General features: G+C 39.9%; 1 protein-coding gene and 1 non-coding gene across 5 annotated transcripts in view; one reads left to right on the top strand and one right to left on the bottom strand.

Annotated features, from left to right (window-relative positions):
• The window catches only part of ZNF277 (zinc finger protein 277), a 58,671-nt gene that overhangs the window by 16,933 nt on the left and 22,857 nt on the right, over positions 1-18,881 (top strand). For all 4 annotated transcript variants that reach the window (XR_010372231.1, XM_064447448.1, XM_064447457.1 and 1 more), the window contains exons 2-4: positions 6,638-6,836; positions 10,019-10,107; positions 12,084-12,166. Coding sequence is in view for 3 of the 4 variants with exons in the window: in XM_064447448.1 (XP_064303518.1) it covers positions 6,638-6,836; positions 10,019-10,107; positions 12,084-12,166 (371 nt within the window). In the remaining variant the exon portion in view is untranslated. The remainder of the gene's footprint in view (positions 1-6,637; positions 6,837-10,018; positions 10,108-12,083; positions 12,167-18,881) is intronic.
• LOC135311653 (U6 spliceosomal RNA) lies at positions 1,226-1,332 on the bottom strand. Its single transcript, XR_010371267.1, has one exon. It is a non-coding gene; the product is annotated as a U6 spliceosomal RNA (small nuclear RNA).

Below are 18,881 nucleotides of genomic sequence, written 5' to 3'. Positions count from 1 at the left end.
TTCCAGCAGATGTTCTTATTTTGTTTCATTATCCTTGTGTTACCAACAGTGGGCTTATAAATATATACTCTGTGTGTCTAAATTTACATAATACACTCTTCAACCTAAGCCTTGTTGTTGGGCCATAAACTGCAAAAAAATGACCTGAAACCTGTAAATATGTGTCTTAAGCCAATTTGTATTAATTCTTCTTTCATCATTTCACTTTTCAGACTATGTATAGTCTTGAATTTTCAGAGTATTCTTCATCTGATAATAAAATGCTTAATCTTTTTAAAATTAGATTTCTTCTTCCCTAGTTAAAAACCCTTATCTTTGAACTTATATTATTTCCTTTCCTTCTGGTCTCGCAACTCTAATTCCTTTTTATCTGGTAGCAAAGCTTCAAAAAGAAGGGTACGAGTGCCCCTCTCCTTGCATGCCCTGCAGACTGATTTAGGGGGCCCTGGCACAGCTTGTGGTTGCCTGCTGGAGGGGTCTGCCTCTCCCTGAGCTCTGGTGCTGAAGTCACTGCTGCAGGTTGCACCCCACGGCCAAGTCATGCAAGTTAGGACTCGTAACAGTGAAGTTATTTCATTGATCTGAACCCCAGTACTTCCACTTTCCAGTTAGAGAATGTCATTTATGCAGCAGTGTTCAACTTGTCCCCAGATCTAGTCAGAGCACATAGTTCAGATCCACAACCACGAAGAATTGGGCACAACTGCATTCAGTGCGCTACGTATGCCTACGCTGACATCGGTAGGTTTTGCGAACTGAAGCCAGTGTCCTTGTTAGGAAGCACAGTGATAAAATCTTAGTGTTTTCTTTTCCTTCATGGTTTTGAAGGAACTTTGCACACTTCATAAGGCATGCTGATGGTAAAATTACATGAAACAGCTGAGGCTGTTAAGCTGAGAAGAGAGGAGGAAGCTGAGATGAAAAGAGGGAGGTCCTGTTTCATCTTGCTGCTTCTTGCCGTGCACTCCTTAGTTTGCTCTTGCGCTTGGTGAACTCTTCTCTGAGCTTTTTCAACATTATTGAGCAAAAAGAAAGAAGTGAGTAGTTCTGTCTGGTTAAGGAGCTGAATTGACTCATCAAAGGATTTGGCAAGCATAGGAGCTAGCACAGGCAGAAGGGCAATAGTAGATGGTTAGGAGTCAATCACAGAACCATAGAATGTCGGAGTTGGAAGGGACCTGTAAGGCTCATCGAGTCCAACTCCTGTCCCTGTGTAGGACAGCAAAAAAATATGGAACGCTTCATAAATTTGCATGTCATCCTTCCGCAGGGGCCGTGCTAATCTTCTCTGTATCGTTCCAATTTTAGTACATGTGCTGCCGAAGCGAGCACTGTGCTGCCAAATGTGGTAGGATAAGGTGGAAAAAGTCTGCATAATGACATCCCTTCACTTCTTGGTGGTAGCAAGCTATTACACTGGCTAAACCATCTCTGAGAACTTTGCCTTTCACAGCTAATCTTCAAACACTGAATCTTTCTTTCCTTTTCTCTCTGATACTCATATCTATTGTATTGGCCATAAAATTATACGGCATATTGCCTTGTGATAATTGCATGTGTGATTGTGCAGGTAGAGTACATTGCCTGTACTGCTGTAGTCTGCCTTATAACTGTGTGGGTGTAACATTTACTTAATGTGCAAACTAACATTAGTTTTGAGCTGAGAACAATTGTATTTGAAACTAAAAATGTTCCAGTAAGGAAAATGAATCCATTTTGAGCCTGGTGCTTCATTAGCTGTGAAGATTAACTAGTCTATATTATAATAACACTTAAAATAAAGCCATATAATTTCTATAACAGGCAGCCTTTTTTTTTTATTTTCTTTTATCACTGTTGTAATGGTGCGTAGAGTTCTGGTACAGGGATCAGGATTCCATGGCACTAGGTATCCTATGGGTGCTTATAACAAAAAAAATAGTGCTTATTCTAGTTTTGAAAGTAATCTGTGTAATGCAAATAATTTTCTATACCATCTCATTGTCAAATGTCTTCAAAGTACTCATTTTCTTTTCCCCTGAAGATCTGGGTATACTTTTTAGTCTTTGTTTTCAAATAATATATTCCTCTAGTCTCTTCTTTCTACTTATCTATATTTTTTTAGCTCTGAATTAGCTGTAAAAATTTCTCTGTCCTGTTAAAGGTTGAACAATATGGTGTCAGTTGTCAATTCTGTGATCAAGAGAGGGATTTTCTTAATTCCTGAGGTCAGTGGGCTTTCTGTGAAGCCTTTGGGATATCTGCATAACAGTCGTGCTGTTTTTCCATTAGGCAGAGGAGGAAAACTCGGTGGTGACAGGATGCTTTGGCAGAAACATAATGGATGGATTTTATAGGGCTCTGTTCTCCTAGGGAGCTAGGTCCTGTGCTGTTCACCACAGACACAAATAAGGAAGGGGGTTAGGTGACAAATTTTTCTCTTAATACACATTTTTTTCCCAAGTGGTAAGCAGAAGGGCCAACTGAAGCATTGCAGAAGAATCTCATGGTACTTGAGTGAACTGGACAAAAAAAGTGCTGTTCAGGGTTAACAACTGCAAAGTAACACACATGGGAGTGAACACAAAGAATATGTCCACTGTCTTGTACATTAACACCTGATTCACAACTTCTCTGAGACTTTGAAATCACTGAAGATAATTCAGTGGTAAATTCAGTCATCCTAAAAGCACACAAAATGCTAGAAATAACAAAGAAATAGAGAAGAGATTGAGGAAAAACTGGGTTGACTGGTAAATCCATTTTCTTCCACACTTGGGGCGTTTTCATACCCCCCTGCCCCGAACCTCAGCGCATGAAGAAGGGTTGAGTAGACCTAACCAGGAGCTGAACATGGGCAAGAAGGAAAGAAGGACCATTAGGAGAAAGTGAAATGTTGATGCAGGTTTTTGTAGGTGTTAAAGACCGATAATTTAAAACAAATCCATGGGAAAAAGCAAGCCATAAAATGCTGTTAAACTGAGGCGTATGTACAGTCTGTGACTTAAACTCTCCACCCTCTGATTTCTGGAGGACTATGCTACTTGTGTGATTAGTGTTTGTTTACCCTATTTCTATACACTTCCCTAGGTAAGTGCTTCTTGCCACTGTCAGCCAGGGCACTTGCGCTAGACCCTGTGAAGTTATTCCTGTGGCAGTAGATTTTAGGAGAGAAGCTTGCTGCTTTTCCTTCATTTTCAAGTGACTCTGCATGTGGGAGTCCTGATGGAGTTCGAGAACTCGATCCGAGTGTTTTTATGTCCCTGTTAGCCTTTAGCTGTGCTTTAGTTAACAGGTTTTCTTCAGTACCTGTGGCCATTCTGCTCCAAATACAGCATCAAAATTAGCTGCTTTTGCAGAGATTTCAGTAATATGCTTAGCTTTATTTGTATTATTTTGATGTTTGTGTTGTGTTAGTCCATTAAGTGCTATGCTAAAGGCTGTGCATCTTTGTTCAGCTCTGTGCATTTAGTCTCTTCTTCAGTGTTTTTTGCAGCAGATGAGTACAAAGATATTTTCATGGATTCTTTTTTCCCTCACCTCCTCCTTTAAGTGCCTTTGAAATAAATTGCATAAGCTTCAGCAATTGCCACACTAGTCCAGTAGTGTAGATTTATCTATCTCTTTTAGTATTAGCTACTCTCTTTGAGCAGCAAAAAAATCTTCGCCCCAGTTTGTTCCCTTCTGCAACTTGCCACTGCAATTAAAGATTAACAGCTCTGTTCTTCCAACCCAAACAATTGCTATTCCCAAGCGCTCATGCTAAATAACTGTGTTGGCTCCTTGTCTATGTTGAGTAGCAGTTCCTGCAACACACACCTACCTTTCAAAAGTTGGTTTGTTGAGGCAGATAGGCATTTGTTTATTTGCATGTCTAAATGTTTAAATAGGTCATTGCAAGAGACCTAAACCAAAAATGAACAAAAAGCAACGTAGCTGCTTGCTGGGCACAGCTGAACTGGCTGACAGAGTATCTTCTCAGTTCTCTTGGCATCAGTGAGAGTCAGCAATTGCAAAGGAAATTAAGTTGCTCTACTTTTCTCAGTAAACATGTTTTAATGATTCTTCAGGCTACAACTAATACTGTCTGTAAGAATGCACAAACCTAGAGTCTTGCAGGTATCATCAGTTTTGCTTGGGAGAGCTGACCCTTTCATGAGAATTGCTCTAGCACTTAGTGTAGCAGCTGCTCTTCTTAAAGTAGGAAAAAATGGAACAATTTGTACAATGCCAGTTTAATAAAGAAATGTCTGGGGGAAGGGAAGGGGCTGAAGCGCAGGTAAAATGATGAGAGGAAAAATGTTAGATTGTCAACAGCAGTTGAGTTGCTCCAGGTAATGCTATGCTCTGTGTGCTGCCATCTCTCTGCACTGCTTAGTTTTATGGGATCCACTGAATTCAGTGTAACCTGACCATCAGTCTTCAGCCAAGTCACTGCCTTTCCAGGAAGTTTTATTTTTCAAATGTCATAAGTAGAAGCCTCAACAGTTGTGCAGGGCAGATATGTTGTTCCAGGAGCAGCATGGAATTGATGAAGCTGTATTTCCAACCGTTTTGTACACTTTCCCACCTGTGGCTCCCAGTAGCTCCAGTTTACCCTCTGTCCCTTGCAGCATCCTCATCGGGTAACAATGGGAGCGCTACATGTCCACACTGGCTGGCCAGCTGCTGCTGAACAGCGTGTGCAATGGATGGCAGAGTCTCTGTCCCCTCTCCGTGCCTCTTCCATTACCTGAACTTTATCACAGAATTATTAGGAATTTCCCAGGTCCATCTCTGAAACTGCAGCCCTTCTTTGGTTATTTCAAAGTCTTGGCGGAGGATGGGGGAGAGCACTGCTTCATTAGCTTATTTTCCTAGGAAAAAAGCTAAATGGCTATGATTTTTAAAATTCTTTTTCAAATTTTCCATGTGGACAGGTTATACATTATCAGATGTGGTGTGCTTGCCAATATATAATACATACATGTGAATTTTGTAGGGTGAAAATTGTCATACGTTGATTCTTCTATCTGGTAAATATTGTTAAGTAAACTTCCTTTAACCTTACACATTTTAAAATTCCTGTGTGACAAAAGAATAGGTTTGACAGACGGCCTTAATTCTTTAGATATCTTCAGAAACAAAAAGCCAGGAGGTTCTGTCTGAACATCAGGAAGCACCTTATTCACTGTAAGCATGACTGAGCACTGGCACAGGTTGCCCAGGGAGGCTGTGGAGTCTCCATCCTTGGAGTTACTCAAAAGCTGTCTGGATTTGATCCTGGGCAGCTGCCTGTAGGTGGCCCTGCTCAAGCAGAGGGGTTGGACTAGACAAGCTCCAGACGTCCCTTCCAGCCTCAGCCATTCTGTGGTTCTGTGAAATTTCATTTCTTTACAGACATGTTTACATCACTGCAGGAATCCGGAGGTATGGAGTTTATTCTGCTGCAGAAGTTAACTTCATATCATAATAATCAAGGAGACACATGATGTTTCCTTTTCAGTTTTCATCCTCAAAGTGCAGGAACTATTGGAGAGCTTTTTCTGTTTGCTTTTACTCTCCTTTTTCTATGCAAAACAGATGTAGCCAAAATTGAAGGTACATACTGAAATTGGCATTTGCTTCCAAGATAAACCCTTTCCAAAGATTGAGATACGATTTGTTTGGAAAAGGAACACCATGGTTTATTTCTGGACAACTGGAATTTGGTTAGGCTAATGGGGCCAGCTGTTGAAATCTGTTGGTCACACCGTGTTTCTTAATGAATTACACTCATTTATACCAGTGGAGAGCTTATGAATTTACACTGCTATTGTTTAAATGAGGGGACACACAGAAATACCCTGGGTCAGTCTGCTTGTTTGCAATACTACTGCAGTGCCACGCAATCCACCCACTTGTTGAACTACAAACAGCAGCAAACCTGGAGAACATCAGCCGGTAACTCACCTCTGTGTGCTGTCATTTAAGCAACCTATGTCTGACAGGTGCAGTATAGTACAAACATGGGCCATTGACCTTTCCACATGGGGCATGGCTGGCCCCTCCTCAACACCTGTACAGTTAGGAAGTGTTTCAGTGGGCATAAGCTTCCATGTGGCAGTGAACTTTATCAGGAATAGTCTTTCCCTTTGTCTCAAAACAGTGAGATGATAATGGGGAAAAAAAGGCAAGACAAATGCATACAGACCTTCAAGAGTCATTCAGAAAATGGTAGAAGTATTGTACAATAGATAAAAGTATAATTAGGAGAAGTCAATGTGCGAAACAGTTTGTACCATACAGTCTAAAGCCTTCCTGATAGTGTGAGGAATGTGGCAAAGAGAGTAGCTTCATTCATATCAACAGGTAGACTTGGTAGTGAGAGGACGAAAAGTAGATTTCTCATCATAAAACTTCCTTTAGAAATAAGCAGAGCACTTGTCTCTGTTTGACTTGGTGTCAGCTGGGAGTTTCAGTTGCAGCAGGTACTTGGAAACTGTCCTGTGCTAACCTCCCACCGTCCTTCTTGGAAATAATGCAGTCAACTCACTTCCAAGCATCTTGTTGCTGGCGTGATCCATGCAACAAAACTGGGACCCAACAAAACATGTTTTACGTGTACTGCCTAAAAGCACTCCAAGTGATGTAGATTTATTCACTTAGTCAAAATTAATTTTTTATTTGTTTATTTTAGATACAGAGTGTATTTTGGAGCCTCTGTCTCTGCCAGAAAGTCCAGCTGGTGTTGCTGCAGTAGAAAGTTCTCCCTATGTGCCTTGTATTTTCTGCAAAGAATGCTATCTCTTAGCAGAACAAAACCAGCTCCTGAAGCACATGATTATTGAACACAAGCTTGTCATAGCAGATGTGAAACTGGTTGCAGATTTTAGAAGGTAAGAGTTATATTGTTTAAAGTGAGTGTGTATGTGTGCAGATATTACAGAAATCTTCAGAAAACTAGAGATCATATTTTTAAGGTATTTTAAAAAGCAGTAGGGTGTTGTGTGAGGATTTTTATTCCTTTTTTGATCAGCTGTTTGTTGCTGGATTGAAAGGTTGTTTTCCCATTCCCCTCCCATTCCCCAGCCTCTGGATGTTGCTGGGACCAGAGGACTCAATTCTAGAATACAGGGCAATTCCTATGTTAGACATTCTGTGACATATCCTAGGGATTTCTCAGGTCCTGTCACTAATCAACAAGTTGTGTACCAGCTAGAAAGCTGTTTATTTCGTAAGGCACATTCTAGACAATCAAGTCTCCTGATTTGGGGGTTTATTCATATAGGACAAGACTATTTCTTCCACTCTACAATGTCCTAAAGCTGTGTATTGTACACAGAAGCTGCTCGGTACGGGATCTCTCACATTCTGGGATGAAATTCATTTGCCCTATTTTAAGGATGCCAGTATTTCCCCATAGAAATCTCATTTAATCCTTAACTATACTTTACAGTAGTGTGATCTACATAGAACTGTGACTCCTTCTACAGCTGTATCATTGGTCATCTCAGCAAGGTCACATTTGGCTTTCTCTCTTTTAACTTCCTCCAGTACCTGGCATGGCCCCAGCTGGCTTGTAACTTCAGAGACTAGGCGCTTGCTTGGCAACGTATGGGCCAGGCGGTAGGCTAGACAGTACCTGCCAGCTTATAGATAGTTCTGTTGCAGTGTTTAAATGTTAGCTGGATAATTTCTCAACTGAAAGGAGTTTTCTGGTAGGTCTTCTGTGATCACTTGCTCAGCCAAAGCCAATAACTTACGTCTATCAAGATGCAAAAAAAAAAAGAAAAGATATATTAGGATGAAATTTAGGAAGAGAAATGTAAGCCATGTAAATCCTTATTCAGATGTATGAGCTTAATGCTGCTTAAAATTGAAAACTGATACTTGTTTTTGTTTGGTTTTATGCTGAAAGCAGGCAGAACAAGAATGCAATGTTCTTTAGTGATAGTGCTAGTTTCCTCAGATAAATAAAGGGATCTCAGCTGCTCAGTTATGGACCACCAGTTTAAGTGTGCTTGAGGGATTATTCTGCATTAATAGAAACATATTTTAAAATCACCTTTTCAAAAAAAATGGCCATTTAGATTCTTTTTGCTGCTAATGCAGTTGAAAGGTAGCCAAATCTTATCAAAAGTGGCCCCAGGATGTGAAATGATGGAGTTTCTTACTCTGAAGTGTAACAACTCTCTTATTTGCTGTACTGAATATCAGTAAAGTAGTCTAATACTATACACAAAAAAGGAAGTATATAATCTGAGGTGTTAAACTGAAGTGTGGAAAATACAGCTATGAAAACTTAGTATTTTTTTATACTTGGCAATGAGTTACAATCAGTCTTAGGAATACATTTCTTGACAGACCTACAAGAAGTGGAGAATCCAGAGAAGAGCAGTGCTCATGGAAAACTTTTTTTTTTTTTTTTTGTAACTCAGAAGAATAAAGACAAGTTGGCATTAGGGCAAGGGAAGGAGATAAAGGGAAGAAGCTTCCACTGCATGGCTGGACATGATCACTGATGGACACCAATCACTCATTCTGTCTCCCTGGAAGTATGACAAAGCATTGGCTTTATTTGATCATTGATTATTTCGGTTAAGTCTTATGATATGAAACCCCTTAACAGTAAGCTTCATGGCACAGACGGTTATGGTTAGGTGAGTTTGTCTGAACAGTGTTCATTTATTTCAGTGCAGGGGACAGACTAAATGACATCTTGAAATCCCTTCATTTGCACATTTATGTCCTAAAAGCTTGAGGATTACTTATTCTGGAAGACATGCTGTTCTGTGTAGCAGCAAGACTGTTTCACTGTGCATTATAAACAGCGAAGTAGGCAGGGCACAGCAAAACACCTCTCACTTGCTGACATCTAATGATGCCTCTGAATGAGCTTCAGCTGTGCACGCTGGCTTCACTGTGCTTAGCTGTCTGCTGTACTGGAGGTTAATCCTCTCCATGTCAAAGCTAGCAGAAACAAATGTATGCTGATTCCTTGGCTGCTGCAGTTAAAGTCCTCATATAGTAAGATAGATAGTAAATAGAGGTAATATGAGCCACCATGAGATGTAATAGCTATTGCAAGAAAACTTCTAGATTGCACAAGTATTAAAAGCTATAACTATTTAGAAATGTCCTCAAAATAATGATATCTGATTTTTTATGATTCTTCTAATTTGATGGCATGTCAATAGGAAGCTGTCATTGAGTAGTTAGCCTTTACTTTTCCGACTCTTGCATGATTTATATCATGCACGTGAGTCATAAGTATTAATATAAGCATGCACTTAAGCATTCTCAGATTATTTTTTTTATTGTAAGAATCTGAATAATTAGCACAAGGATTGCTTCGTTCCCTTCGTCATATAATTGAAGGTGATTAATTCTTCTTGGTTAGACAGTATCTTCTAGTTCAGCGGTAACCTAATCTCAGTTGGGGACTGTTAATGCTGCTATAATACAATGATAGTACAAAAATGTTTCTAAACAACTCCAGTTGATGGGTTAAACCTTCAAGATATGCTTAGGCCTTTCCTTATTCTGACGGCTATCCCACCCCCAGGTGTTTGGGGGGCTTCATTTTTCTGTCTTTCTGTTTTTCTGCCAAACTACAGCTTTCACTGTAACTCCACAGGAGATCTGCCAAAACCTCACTTTTGACAAGTTGGTGTTTTTACCGAGTTTCAGATTCCTGCCTGCATCTTGTAGAACACAGACCACAATATTTTGGGAATTTGAGACTACTCTGTAGTGCGTCTTTTCAGTGAAGATGCAGCAGAGTGGCACTTCTGTTTGAAGATATGAATAGGTCACAGTGTTTATGTAAAGCTTAATGCAAATATGTCTTACTGAGTTCCTCACTTTGACAGGACGGTTAAACCCAGTTTTAATAAAGGTGAATAAATTTAATGAATTGGAAAACTAGATTAAAGGAAGAAAAAAAAGAGGCAGGAATTAAAAAAAAAAACACAACACAATTCAGAATTTAGAGGATGGAAAAAGTGAAAGCCAATCAACTGTTCAACTTTTTTTGATGTTTCCTTTTTCACTAATCATCTCACCCTTATTTTTAAAGATACATCTTGTACTGGAAGAAGAGGTTTGCAGAACAGCCCATCACAGACTTTTGTAGTGTGATAAGAACAAATTCAGAAGCCCCGTTAGGTAAGTATGCTGCTTGCTTACTCTCTGTTGGCCAGGTCATGTGATAATTTCTGGCATATGCTGCTGCTTTGATCAGACAAGTGTAAGGTAATCTGAGATGAGGTCAGAAAACCACAGAATTAATATTTAACTCTTAACCACATATTTAAACTTACCTTTTCCAAGGTTTGCAACACATGCTTCAGCACTGTGCTGAGCGAGGGTGAGCTCAACACATGCTTAAATGCACTGCCGAATTAGGGCCAGTTGCAAATCAAGGCCTAGAAACAGCGCTGGTTACATTGTGGCTATGGAAGCTTTGGTACCCACTGCATAAATAATTGGTGACAGTCCTTCCAGAAATGTGGATAAACATCCACAATGAGCTGTCTTTTCCGACTTCACCCTGTCCACCACCCCTACTGATGCCACTAACTCTTCCTGGACATCAGGGCCACAGTCACCCTTCCCTTCCCCTGCCACAGTGCTTTCTGCCCCAAGAGTATTAGGAGACAATATCTTCATGACAGTGGTACAAATACGGCCATTTTCTGGGCTCCAACACAAGACCAGAGACCATACTTCATGGTTCTTCTGTGCTGGCACAGTGGGACATTCCATCATAAGGACAGCGGTGACTGGGCGAAGGAAGTGTTTCTCTCAGAAGTAGCTGATGCATTTCTGTGGCTTCCCCTTTCCTAACCAAAAAGTAGTTTACCTAAAAGAAAATAAGGGAATAAGTCTTTCCTGCATATTTAATTCTCCATGGAGAGCTTAAAAGAGAGGAAGAAATGCATGCAGCCAGTGTCGGAGATGGGTGGAAGGTAAAAACTGAGTACAAAATGGATGAAAATAAATTGTTTTAATTATTCAAATTAATTTTAAGAAAAATAGTCCTAGAAAACATGAAAATGCATAATTGCCTTTCTCTTACATATATGTTTTTGCTTCTGAAATTTAAACACTTACCACTCAGTTTGAAAATTGCAAGTCAAGCGCCTGAATGCCAGAGCTTGCTAGAATTATAAACCATCAATAGCCCTTCCAGAGGACAATGAGAATATTTCATTGTAAATTTGTTTGGTAACAAATTTATTATTTTTAATGGCTATCTCCTTCAAATTTGATAGCTCAGAAATCAGGGGGGTTCTCTTCTTAACATAGATTTCTGTATGAAAAGATGGGAAAGGCTGAAATCTAGCAAGTTTAAAATTGTAAAGACTTAATAACAGTTACCTCAGTTCAGCAACCACATAACCCTTTGATTAATAAATTAGTAACTTTCAAATGCAATATATTTTTGTAAATGTCTTTATATTTCTTACATGCTAGGTAATTTTAAGGTAATTCATTTGAATAAGATTTGTTTTATTATTAGATTAGATATGAACATAAATAGTAGAAAGGTTAGTAAACATAAAATGTGGCTAAAGCATGTAAATAGAAATGTAAATTAGGCACGTCTCAATGTGTGTTACTAAACAGTTGTGCTGCATATCTGCAGCTGGAACAATATCTGATGGTAAAAGGTAATGTGATCGGTCAGGGTAAAGGGGGAGGGTATACCAAATGATGATAACTACTGAAAACTGACAATTACTTAGGGAAATAACTGATAATCCCTCATGCAAAACAAAATTAAAGGTAATTTCATGTTTCTTTCATGCTGACTTTATACTGTAACCAATATAAATGATTGAAATTGCTTTATGTCTCCAGAAGAACCATCCTGAAAAATAAAGCTGGTAGTGGGGAAAACCTGTACAAGACTTTTGTCTTTGTACTGCAATATAAATGATGTAAAGGTCTTATAAATATTTATATACAAATATTTAAGCATGTTTCATTAAATTATGAAATTAACTTACTTTTATAGATTAAAAAACACATTCTCTCATTCTTAAGACATTCCAAAGGTTTAGCAAATTACATGCCAGAAATACTCAAAGCAGCTGCAACTTCCTATCCCTTACCCACACTTCCTAATCTCTTAACAGAAGAACAGGACAATTATTTTCTTCTATGTGATGTTTTACCAGAAGACAGATTACTTAGAGAACAGCTTCAGCAAAAGAGACTGGTAAGAAATTACTGTTGTTTCATTTATTTTGAGATAAACAGTTCCATAGTGTAATGTATGGTAACTTAGTGGGCATTTTGAAGTGAAAGCATTTTTTGCTAGAGTGCAAAATTCTAATTTTTTTAATATTTTTTTAAACTCATTTCCCTCATTTATAGATTTTTCCTTGGAATAAATTTACAGGTTGTATGTCAGTGTTCCACACTAGTGGAAAATACACCCAGAGCACTGAAAGAGGCTGAGTGTGCTGAACATTATTCTTCTTGCAAGAACCTGCAATGCATTGACACACTATCTTCTGTGGAATAATATACAAGTAGGGAAATTAGCAAAATAAAACTCAATGTGCGATACTGTGGGAAGGGAAGGTGATACTTATTTACAAAACCTTTGGGCAAGTTGGTTTTGTGCATTCACACTCTTACTCAGATTCCACTAATTCACACTCACATACTCACAAGCACCACGGTGCTTTATTGTTTCTGTGAGATGCAAAGGACAAGAAATGCCAGCTGTTGAAACCTCATGAACCGATCTGGTTCTTCTTGCTTGGTGATGACAACCTAGTACGTTGGACAGACCTTTCGAATATTTTACGAGTTGTCAGTTCTGAGTGGGTGGTCCGTCATGTTAAGCTCTTGCTGTCTTCAGTTTCCATGAGTCTTAGTCCAGGTTGATGTCCACTGGGGGTTTTTTGTTGTTTTCTTGTTTGAAATAGACATCCGTAGTCTCTTTTTGCTGTTGGGCTAATTTAAAAGTGATTGTTATGCGATACATAGGAGCCTTGTTGCCAGGCTCTTCATGTTAGGATGCAGGGTCTTCTGCTGGCAAGTCATCTGCGCTGTGAGATGTTAGCTGGCAGCTATGCCCTGGGAACCATCAACACAGGCCTTCAGCCCCGTGCTGTTTCTTCTGGTATGTTTCTATTATAGGTCTGTACATACACAGCATGCAAGTGAAGACGCCTTAAACCATAAGCATTCAGAATGAAGGAGATGCTTACAAAAAAACAAATCCCCAGGAAAATTGGGATTGGCAGGCAAAATCCCGTGAGTGCTGTTTAGTTTGCTGGCTAAAGTAAGGTTCTGCAGCTTGTGGCACATGAGTAGTGAATCCCCAGAGCTGGTGGAGTATGTACAAGTCTTACACAGTTCTTCATGGGATCCCAGCTCCTGCAAAGGGGAACCATGGTAGTTCTGCCACTGAGGATTTCCCATGGAGTTGGAGTTGCCTCTGCTGAGATCTTCAATCCTGTGTAGGTCCATTGCATTGGCATGGACTCAAAAAAGCAGCTGATGCATTCATGCGTAGCATACTTCTCTTCCAATTCATCATAAGAGAAGCCATCCTGAATTAGTAAAAAATGTTTGTCTAGATCAGTATCTTATCCTTGACAGCAGCAAAGTGTCTATGGTATTTGACGTCTTCTCATTTGGTGGTGATTCTTTCTCAAAATATTCTCTCAGTCTCCAGCAATTGGCAGTTCAAGAATTTCCAAATTCAGCAATGTTGTATCTGTGTTTATTAACACAATAGATTTTTCTTCTATAAACCTCCAACTCTGAACCCACACAAACTTCCAGTATCCACAGCTTTCTGCAGCAGTGAGTTCCACAGCTTAACTACACACTGGGAGAGAACCATCTGTTTGGTCCTTTTGAACCCATCACCTCACACCTGGCTGGTTTGTATATTAGAAGAGATAGCAAACAATTCATCCTTAATCTTATCCAAACCATTCATGATTTGTTTCCTGATTTATCTACCTTACATTATGTCTTTCATTAGTCACATGCTGAAGTGCACCCTCATGGCAAAGAAGGAAAACAGCATCCAGGGCTATATTAGGAAGAGTGTTGCCAGCAAGCCAAGGGAGGTGATCCTTCCCCTCTACTCAGCACTAGTGAGACCACACCTGCAGTGCTGAGTCCAGTGCTGGGCTCCCCAGTACAAGAAGGATGCAGACTTACTTGAGCAAGTCCAGCACAGGGTCACAAAGATGATTAAGGGACTGCAACACCCTTCATACAAGGAGAGGCTGAGAGAGCTTGGACTGCTAAACCTGGAAGGCAAGGCTCAGGGAGGATCTTAAGTATAAATACTTGGTGGGAATGAAGAAGAGGGAGTCAAATTCTTCTCAGTAGTGCCCACCAACAGGACAAGAAGCAATGGGCATGAATTAAAAATTAGGAAATTCCTTCTGAAAACAAGAAAACACTTTTTTGCTGTGAGGGTGATCAAACACTTGAACAAGTTCCTCAGAGAGGTTGAGGAGTCCTCATCTGTGGAGATACTCAAAACACAACTAGACACAGTCCTGGGTAACCAACTCCAGGTGACGCTGCTTGGGCATGGGGGTTGGACTAGTTGCTCTCAAGGGGTCCTTTGCAACCTCAGTGATTCAGTGATTTGAGGTTGAGGATGCTGTTTATTTAGTGGTCCATTATTATTGCACTTCTCAATCTTTTCCAATTTCCTATAATCCCTTTGAGGTTATGAAAGATATCTTGAATATTACATGTGGGCATGCAGTGTCATAATGGTGTTTGTTTTGCAAGCATATATGATGTTGCTTGTGGCTTTGAGGAAGAAGAGAGGGTCATGATTGAGCATGCAGCTAATGTTCTCTTAGAACTGTCTAGTGTAATGTAACTCATGGCTGCTACACATTGGACTGTACTTTTTTTAAAGGGCTTTTGTTTCTGGTTTTGTGGTGTTTTGTGCTAAGCGGTCCTATTCTAACTAGGCCTCCACTCTGCTGCCAGTGTCAAGGGAGTGTGGAGTCTGTTGGCAGGTGAGCCATGTCATCTCGTCTACAAATAGACATTTCCTCAAATTCAGAAAAGAGCGCAGGATTTCGCCCAAAGCAAGTGCTGGTTTTGTTTACAGAGTAATTAAGCTAGAAAAGAAAGAGATATGCATTCTTATTATGGTCTGAAATAGCCTTTGCTGTTAATGCTGTTGTAAATATCAGAATTTTATCTTCAGTTTTTACAGAAGGATTCTGTGAAATCAAGCTGCAGCTGTAGTTACAGCAGTAACGTCTGTTTATTTTTTCATTTCCTTTTGCTGCAATCTGGGTGTTGACTTGCAAGTTAAATAGTTATTTTGCTTTGCAAAGTCTTTTACCTCCAGACAAGTCCAGCAATTAAGAATGAGTTGGCAAATGGGCTCATCTGTGTTGCGCAGAATAAAGACCAGAACTATACAACTTTTGGTCATTTTTCTGCAGCCTTTGGATCCTAACTGCTGTCTCCAACAGCAAGCCCAAACAAGGACAAATGTTGTCTTTAAAATGTGCTAGCTGAAGTTTTTTTTGCAGTTTTGCAGTTTTGAAACTCCAGTTTAGGAATATTTCAGGCTGTATTGCAGCGGGGGAGCTAGCCAAGGTGGATGTCATGCAGAGACATTATGGTGACTGTGATGTATTAAGAGAGGCCAAGGAATGAGCCTGAACTAGGTTAGAGAGTACAGCTTGCTGAAATAGCTGACAAGGCTGTGTAATACAAAACAGATAGGATCTTTTGGAAAAACAGTCATGACAAAGAATTCATAGTTGTGAAGCAGTACCAGGCAAGGAATTCCTGGTGGCAAAACTCGAGATGCTAGGATGGGCAGTGTCAGTATCAGCCACTTGAGCTCATCTTTAAGATTTTTCTAAAAAAGGTTAAAACCCCAAACCTCTTTTTTGAAAATAGACACTTGCTACCACAGCATTCACCTTGTCTTGCTTTCATGTTTACAGCTATTCTCCTGTCATGTGACTGGTAGCTTTAGGTGAAGAGGCTACTCTTCTTCCCAGTAAATAGACCCTGAAGAGGAGTCTTCGCCAAAACTGGAAGAGGGACTCAGCTATACCAGCTTCCCAGGATGAGCTGTTTGTATGATCCCCAGTTTGTCACAAGCTTAAGCTGAGACATGGTTCAAGAAGTTGAAGCTATGCACTGGAAGGCATGGAGATGGTAGCCTGATTCAGCATAATGCAACATTAGAAGCGCTTACGGAGTAGCTAATAATGTCAGCATGTTAACACCTACATCTGAAATTGTATAGGTCCTCTTTGCCTGTGTTTGGTATTTAACTGCTTTTCTCAAGCACTCTGGAGCCTTGCCCATCCTCCATGGGTTTTTGAAGATTTGTCACACTAATGGTCAGAAGTCATTTTACCTGATTCTGTAATGGCTCTTGGGTAAATTCTGACAGATTTGCATATGTATAATGTCCAACTTTTAACCCTTTCTTACCCTTTTATGGTCTCGGTTCTTTGTTTCTTATGTTTTAAATGCATTTCACAATTAACCTTTCCTACAAAGGCTGAACCCATGAATATTGCAAGTATTCCTCTTTTGTCTGTGTTTGGTTGTTTCCTACATTAAGTAATGGGTCTCTGTGTTTCTCTGCCGTTTATTTCTGGTGTATTTGAGGGCAAGGGAGGTTGGTTTTTGCTATTCTGTTTTACTGTGTTAGCCTGTCTCCATCTTCTTTTGGTTCTCTTAGTCAGACAAACTTCACCTTTTGCCCGCTTCAGACTGGCAGCCTGTGGTACATGACTACTGTAATTTCAACCCTCTTTTTCTTCTCATATATCCTTGCACAGTTATTTCGTTTTCCTCATATCATGAAACACTTCCTCCCTTTTTAATTAACTCAGCTTCCTGAGCAAGCTGTAAGGATGTCTTCTACACCAGTGTCACCGTATCTTTCAAAGCCTGAGTCGTCTGACCTGTCATTGATTACAGCCTCTTCAAGTGTAGGTTCTAGCTTGTATCGCTTCCGTAGCTGAGTCAACTCAAGAAGAGGAGCGATTGTGAAGAGAGGAAGAACCTAAGAGCAAGAGAGGCAGGCAGCTAGGGGAGCAATCCCTTATAGCCATCCCAGTTAGTCATTCCCACTGTTCACTTTGAACTCAAGCTCTGCAGACTAGGCTGGAATCAAGGATAAGATACAGAAATAAAACATTTTCCCTACTTCTAGGAGTCCACTTGCCGTACAAAAAAAAAGAGTCAGAAGAATGCACCTCAGAGATTTCACAATAAATTCATAACACGCTTCCTACAATCCTGAGACTTTTGCCAATTCATTATAATGCTGGTTAAGTTATAGTTTGGTCTTTGTACTCATTCAGTCTGCATGGGATCTGGTGTTCAGCAGAATGTTCAGTTTGTTCTCCTTCTTACACCCTTTCCCCCTTACCACCACCATTTTCTTCCCAACTTCCTGTTTTTCTTATCAGTCAGAACTCTTATTTCTCTCTGGGTTTTTTGTTGCTGTTGTCCCTTCAAATCTAGTTTAAAGTCTCCCCACTTAGCTGACAAGCTGATGTCCTAAGATGCTCTTTCTCTTCTTTGTTGGGGGACTCATTGGTAGCCTTTGTTTCCCCAGCCATATGATGATATTCTTAAACGCTCCCTATTTTGTCACTGCAGATGTTGATCTATGTCTTTGCCTTGAACTCAACTGAAAAGATTCAGGAGAATGGTACCCATTACTTTTCCTACTTCATTCTTGTTCGCAGCATTTTGTGGTAATGTCTTATCTGGGTACATCGTAAAGAGTCAGGAATGCCCACTTGGGTCATCAGCCTGTACCAGATGAAGTAGAGTACTCTCAGTTTCATCTCCAGATAGGCAGCATCTCTTGGAAGATAGTAGGTCATTACCCCATTGCTTTCCTCTCTTCTCTGTCCCAAAAGTGGGTATCTAATGCCATCATCCTTCATTCCTTAGCGACTAGTCTTTGACGTGCCAGTCTCTGTCTAACCAGTGGGGCTCCGACATTCCTGAACTATGTATGACTTTTCACATTCACTGGATGAGAGTGGAAAGTGCACAAAGTAGTCAGCAAACACATGTATGTTGGATGGTGTGACAGCTGGCTTCAAAATTGTTGAGTGTTCTTCAGGCTGCACATCCTATCCTGACTATTTTATTGTATTCCCATGCATGTTACAGCTAAGCTGTTTCCTGAAGGGCTTCTCCAGCAGTCATCTCTGATAATATTAAAGAAAAGGCACTGTTCTTGAAATGACATTGGAGAGGACATGATAATGATTACAGAGTTGGAAGATTTTTTTTTTCTGTGCTCAAGAGGCAAGAGAGTACTGTTTGAAGTGGGAGAACTGAATACAGTGATCAGTAAGGAGAGAAGCTGAATATAGAAGTTAGGAGACAAGCTATTGATATACAGCTAAGATTGCAGGTCTTTAGAGACATATGAAGTTTCTGATACCATGATTCTTTGTAAATGTTTTTCCTATTTAGCAGCTACAAGCATGATCTAAAGCTCATCAGCCAATCTTTGAGGAAACTGTCGGCACAAAACTGAATGTAATTCTCTTACTCCAAGAGTAGTTTATCCTAATGGTGTATATAATTGTCAAATGATGTGTTTGGCAAGTTTTCAGAGACTGTAGTGCATCTCAAGTGTTACCACTCCTGGTCTTTGTCTCAGTGTACTGTGGTGGTTTGTTTTATTGCCAGTAAAGTGTATAAGCAGCTTCTTGTTGTGATCTGTCAGCACGATTTTTTTTGTTTTGCTGTTTGTTTGTTTTTTTAAACCAGTATCTGTTTCACTTGCTTCCTTTGCCTACAGCAATAGCTAGTTTCTGTGAGCACTCAGCAGGGAAATGTAACTCTTATTTAAATTGGAAGAAACTACAACTAAAGATACACACTGTGTGTTTGAGATATCACCTAGGAGAGCTTGGTAAAATACG

Source organism: Phalacrocorax carbo, chromosome 1 (genome assembly GCF_963921805.1).
Source record: "Phalacrocorax carbo chromosome 1, bPhaCar2.1, whole genome shotgun sequence".
In the NCBI taxonomy this organism is placed as follows: Eukaryota; Metazoa; Chordata; class Aves; order Suliformes; family Phalacrocoracidae; genus Phalacrocorax; species Phalacrocorax carbo.
This window is presented reverse-complemented; position numbering and strand designations above follow the sequence as displayed.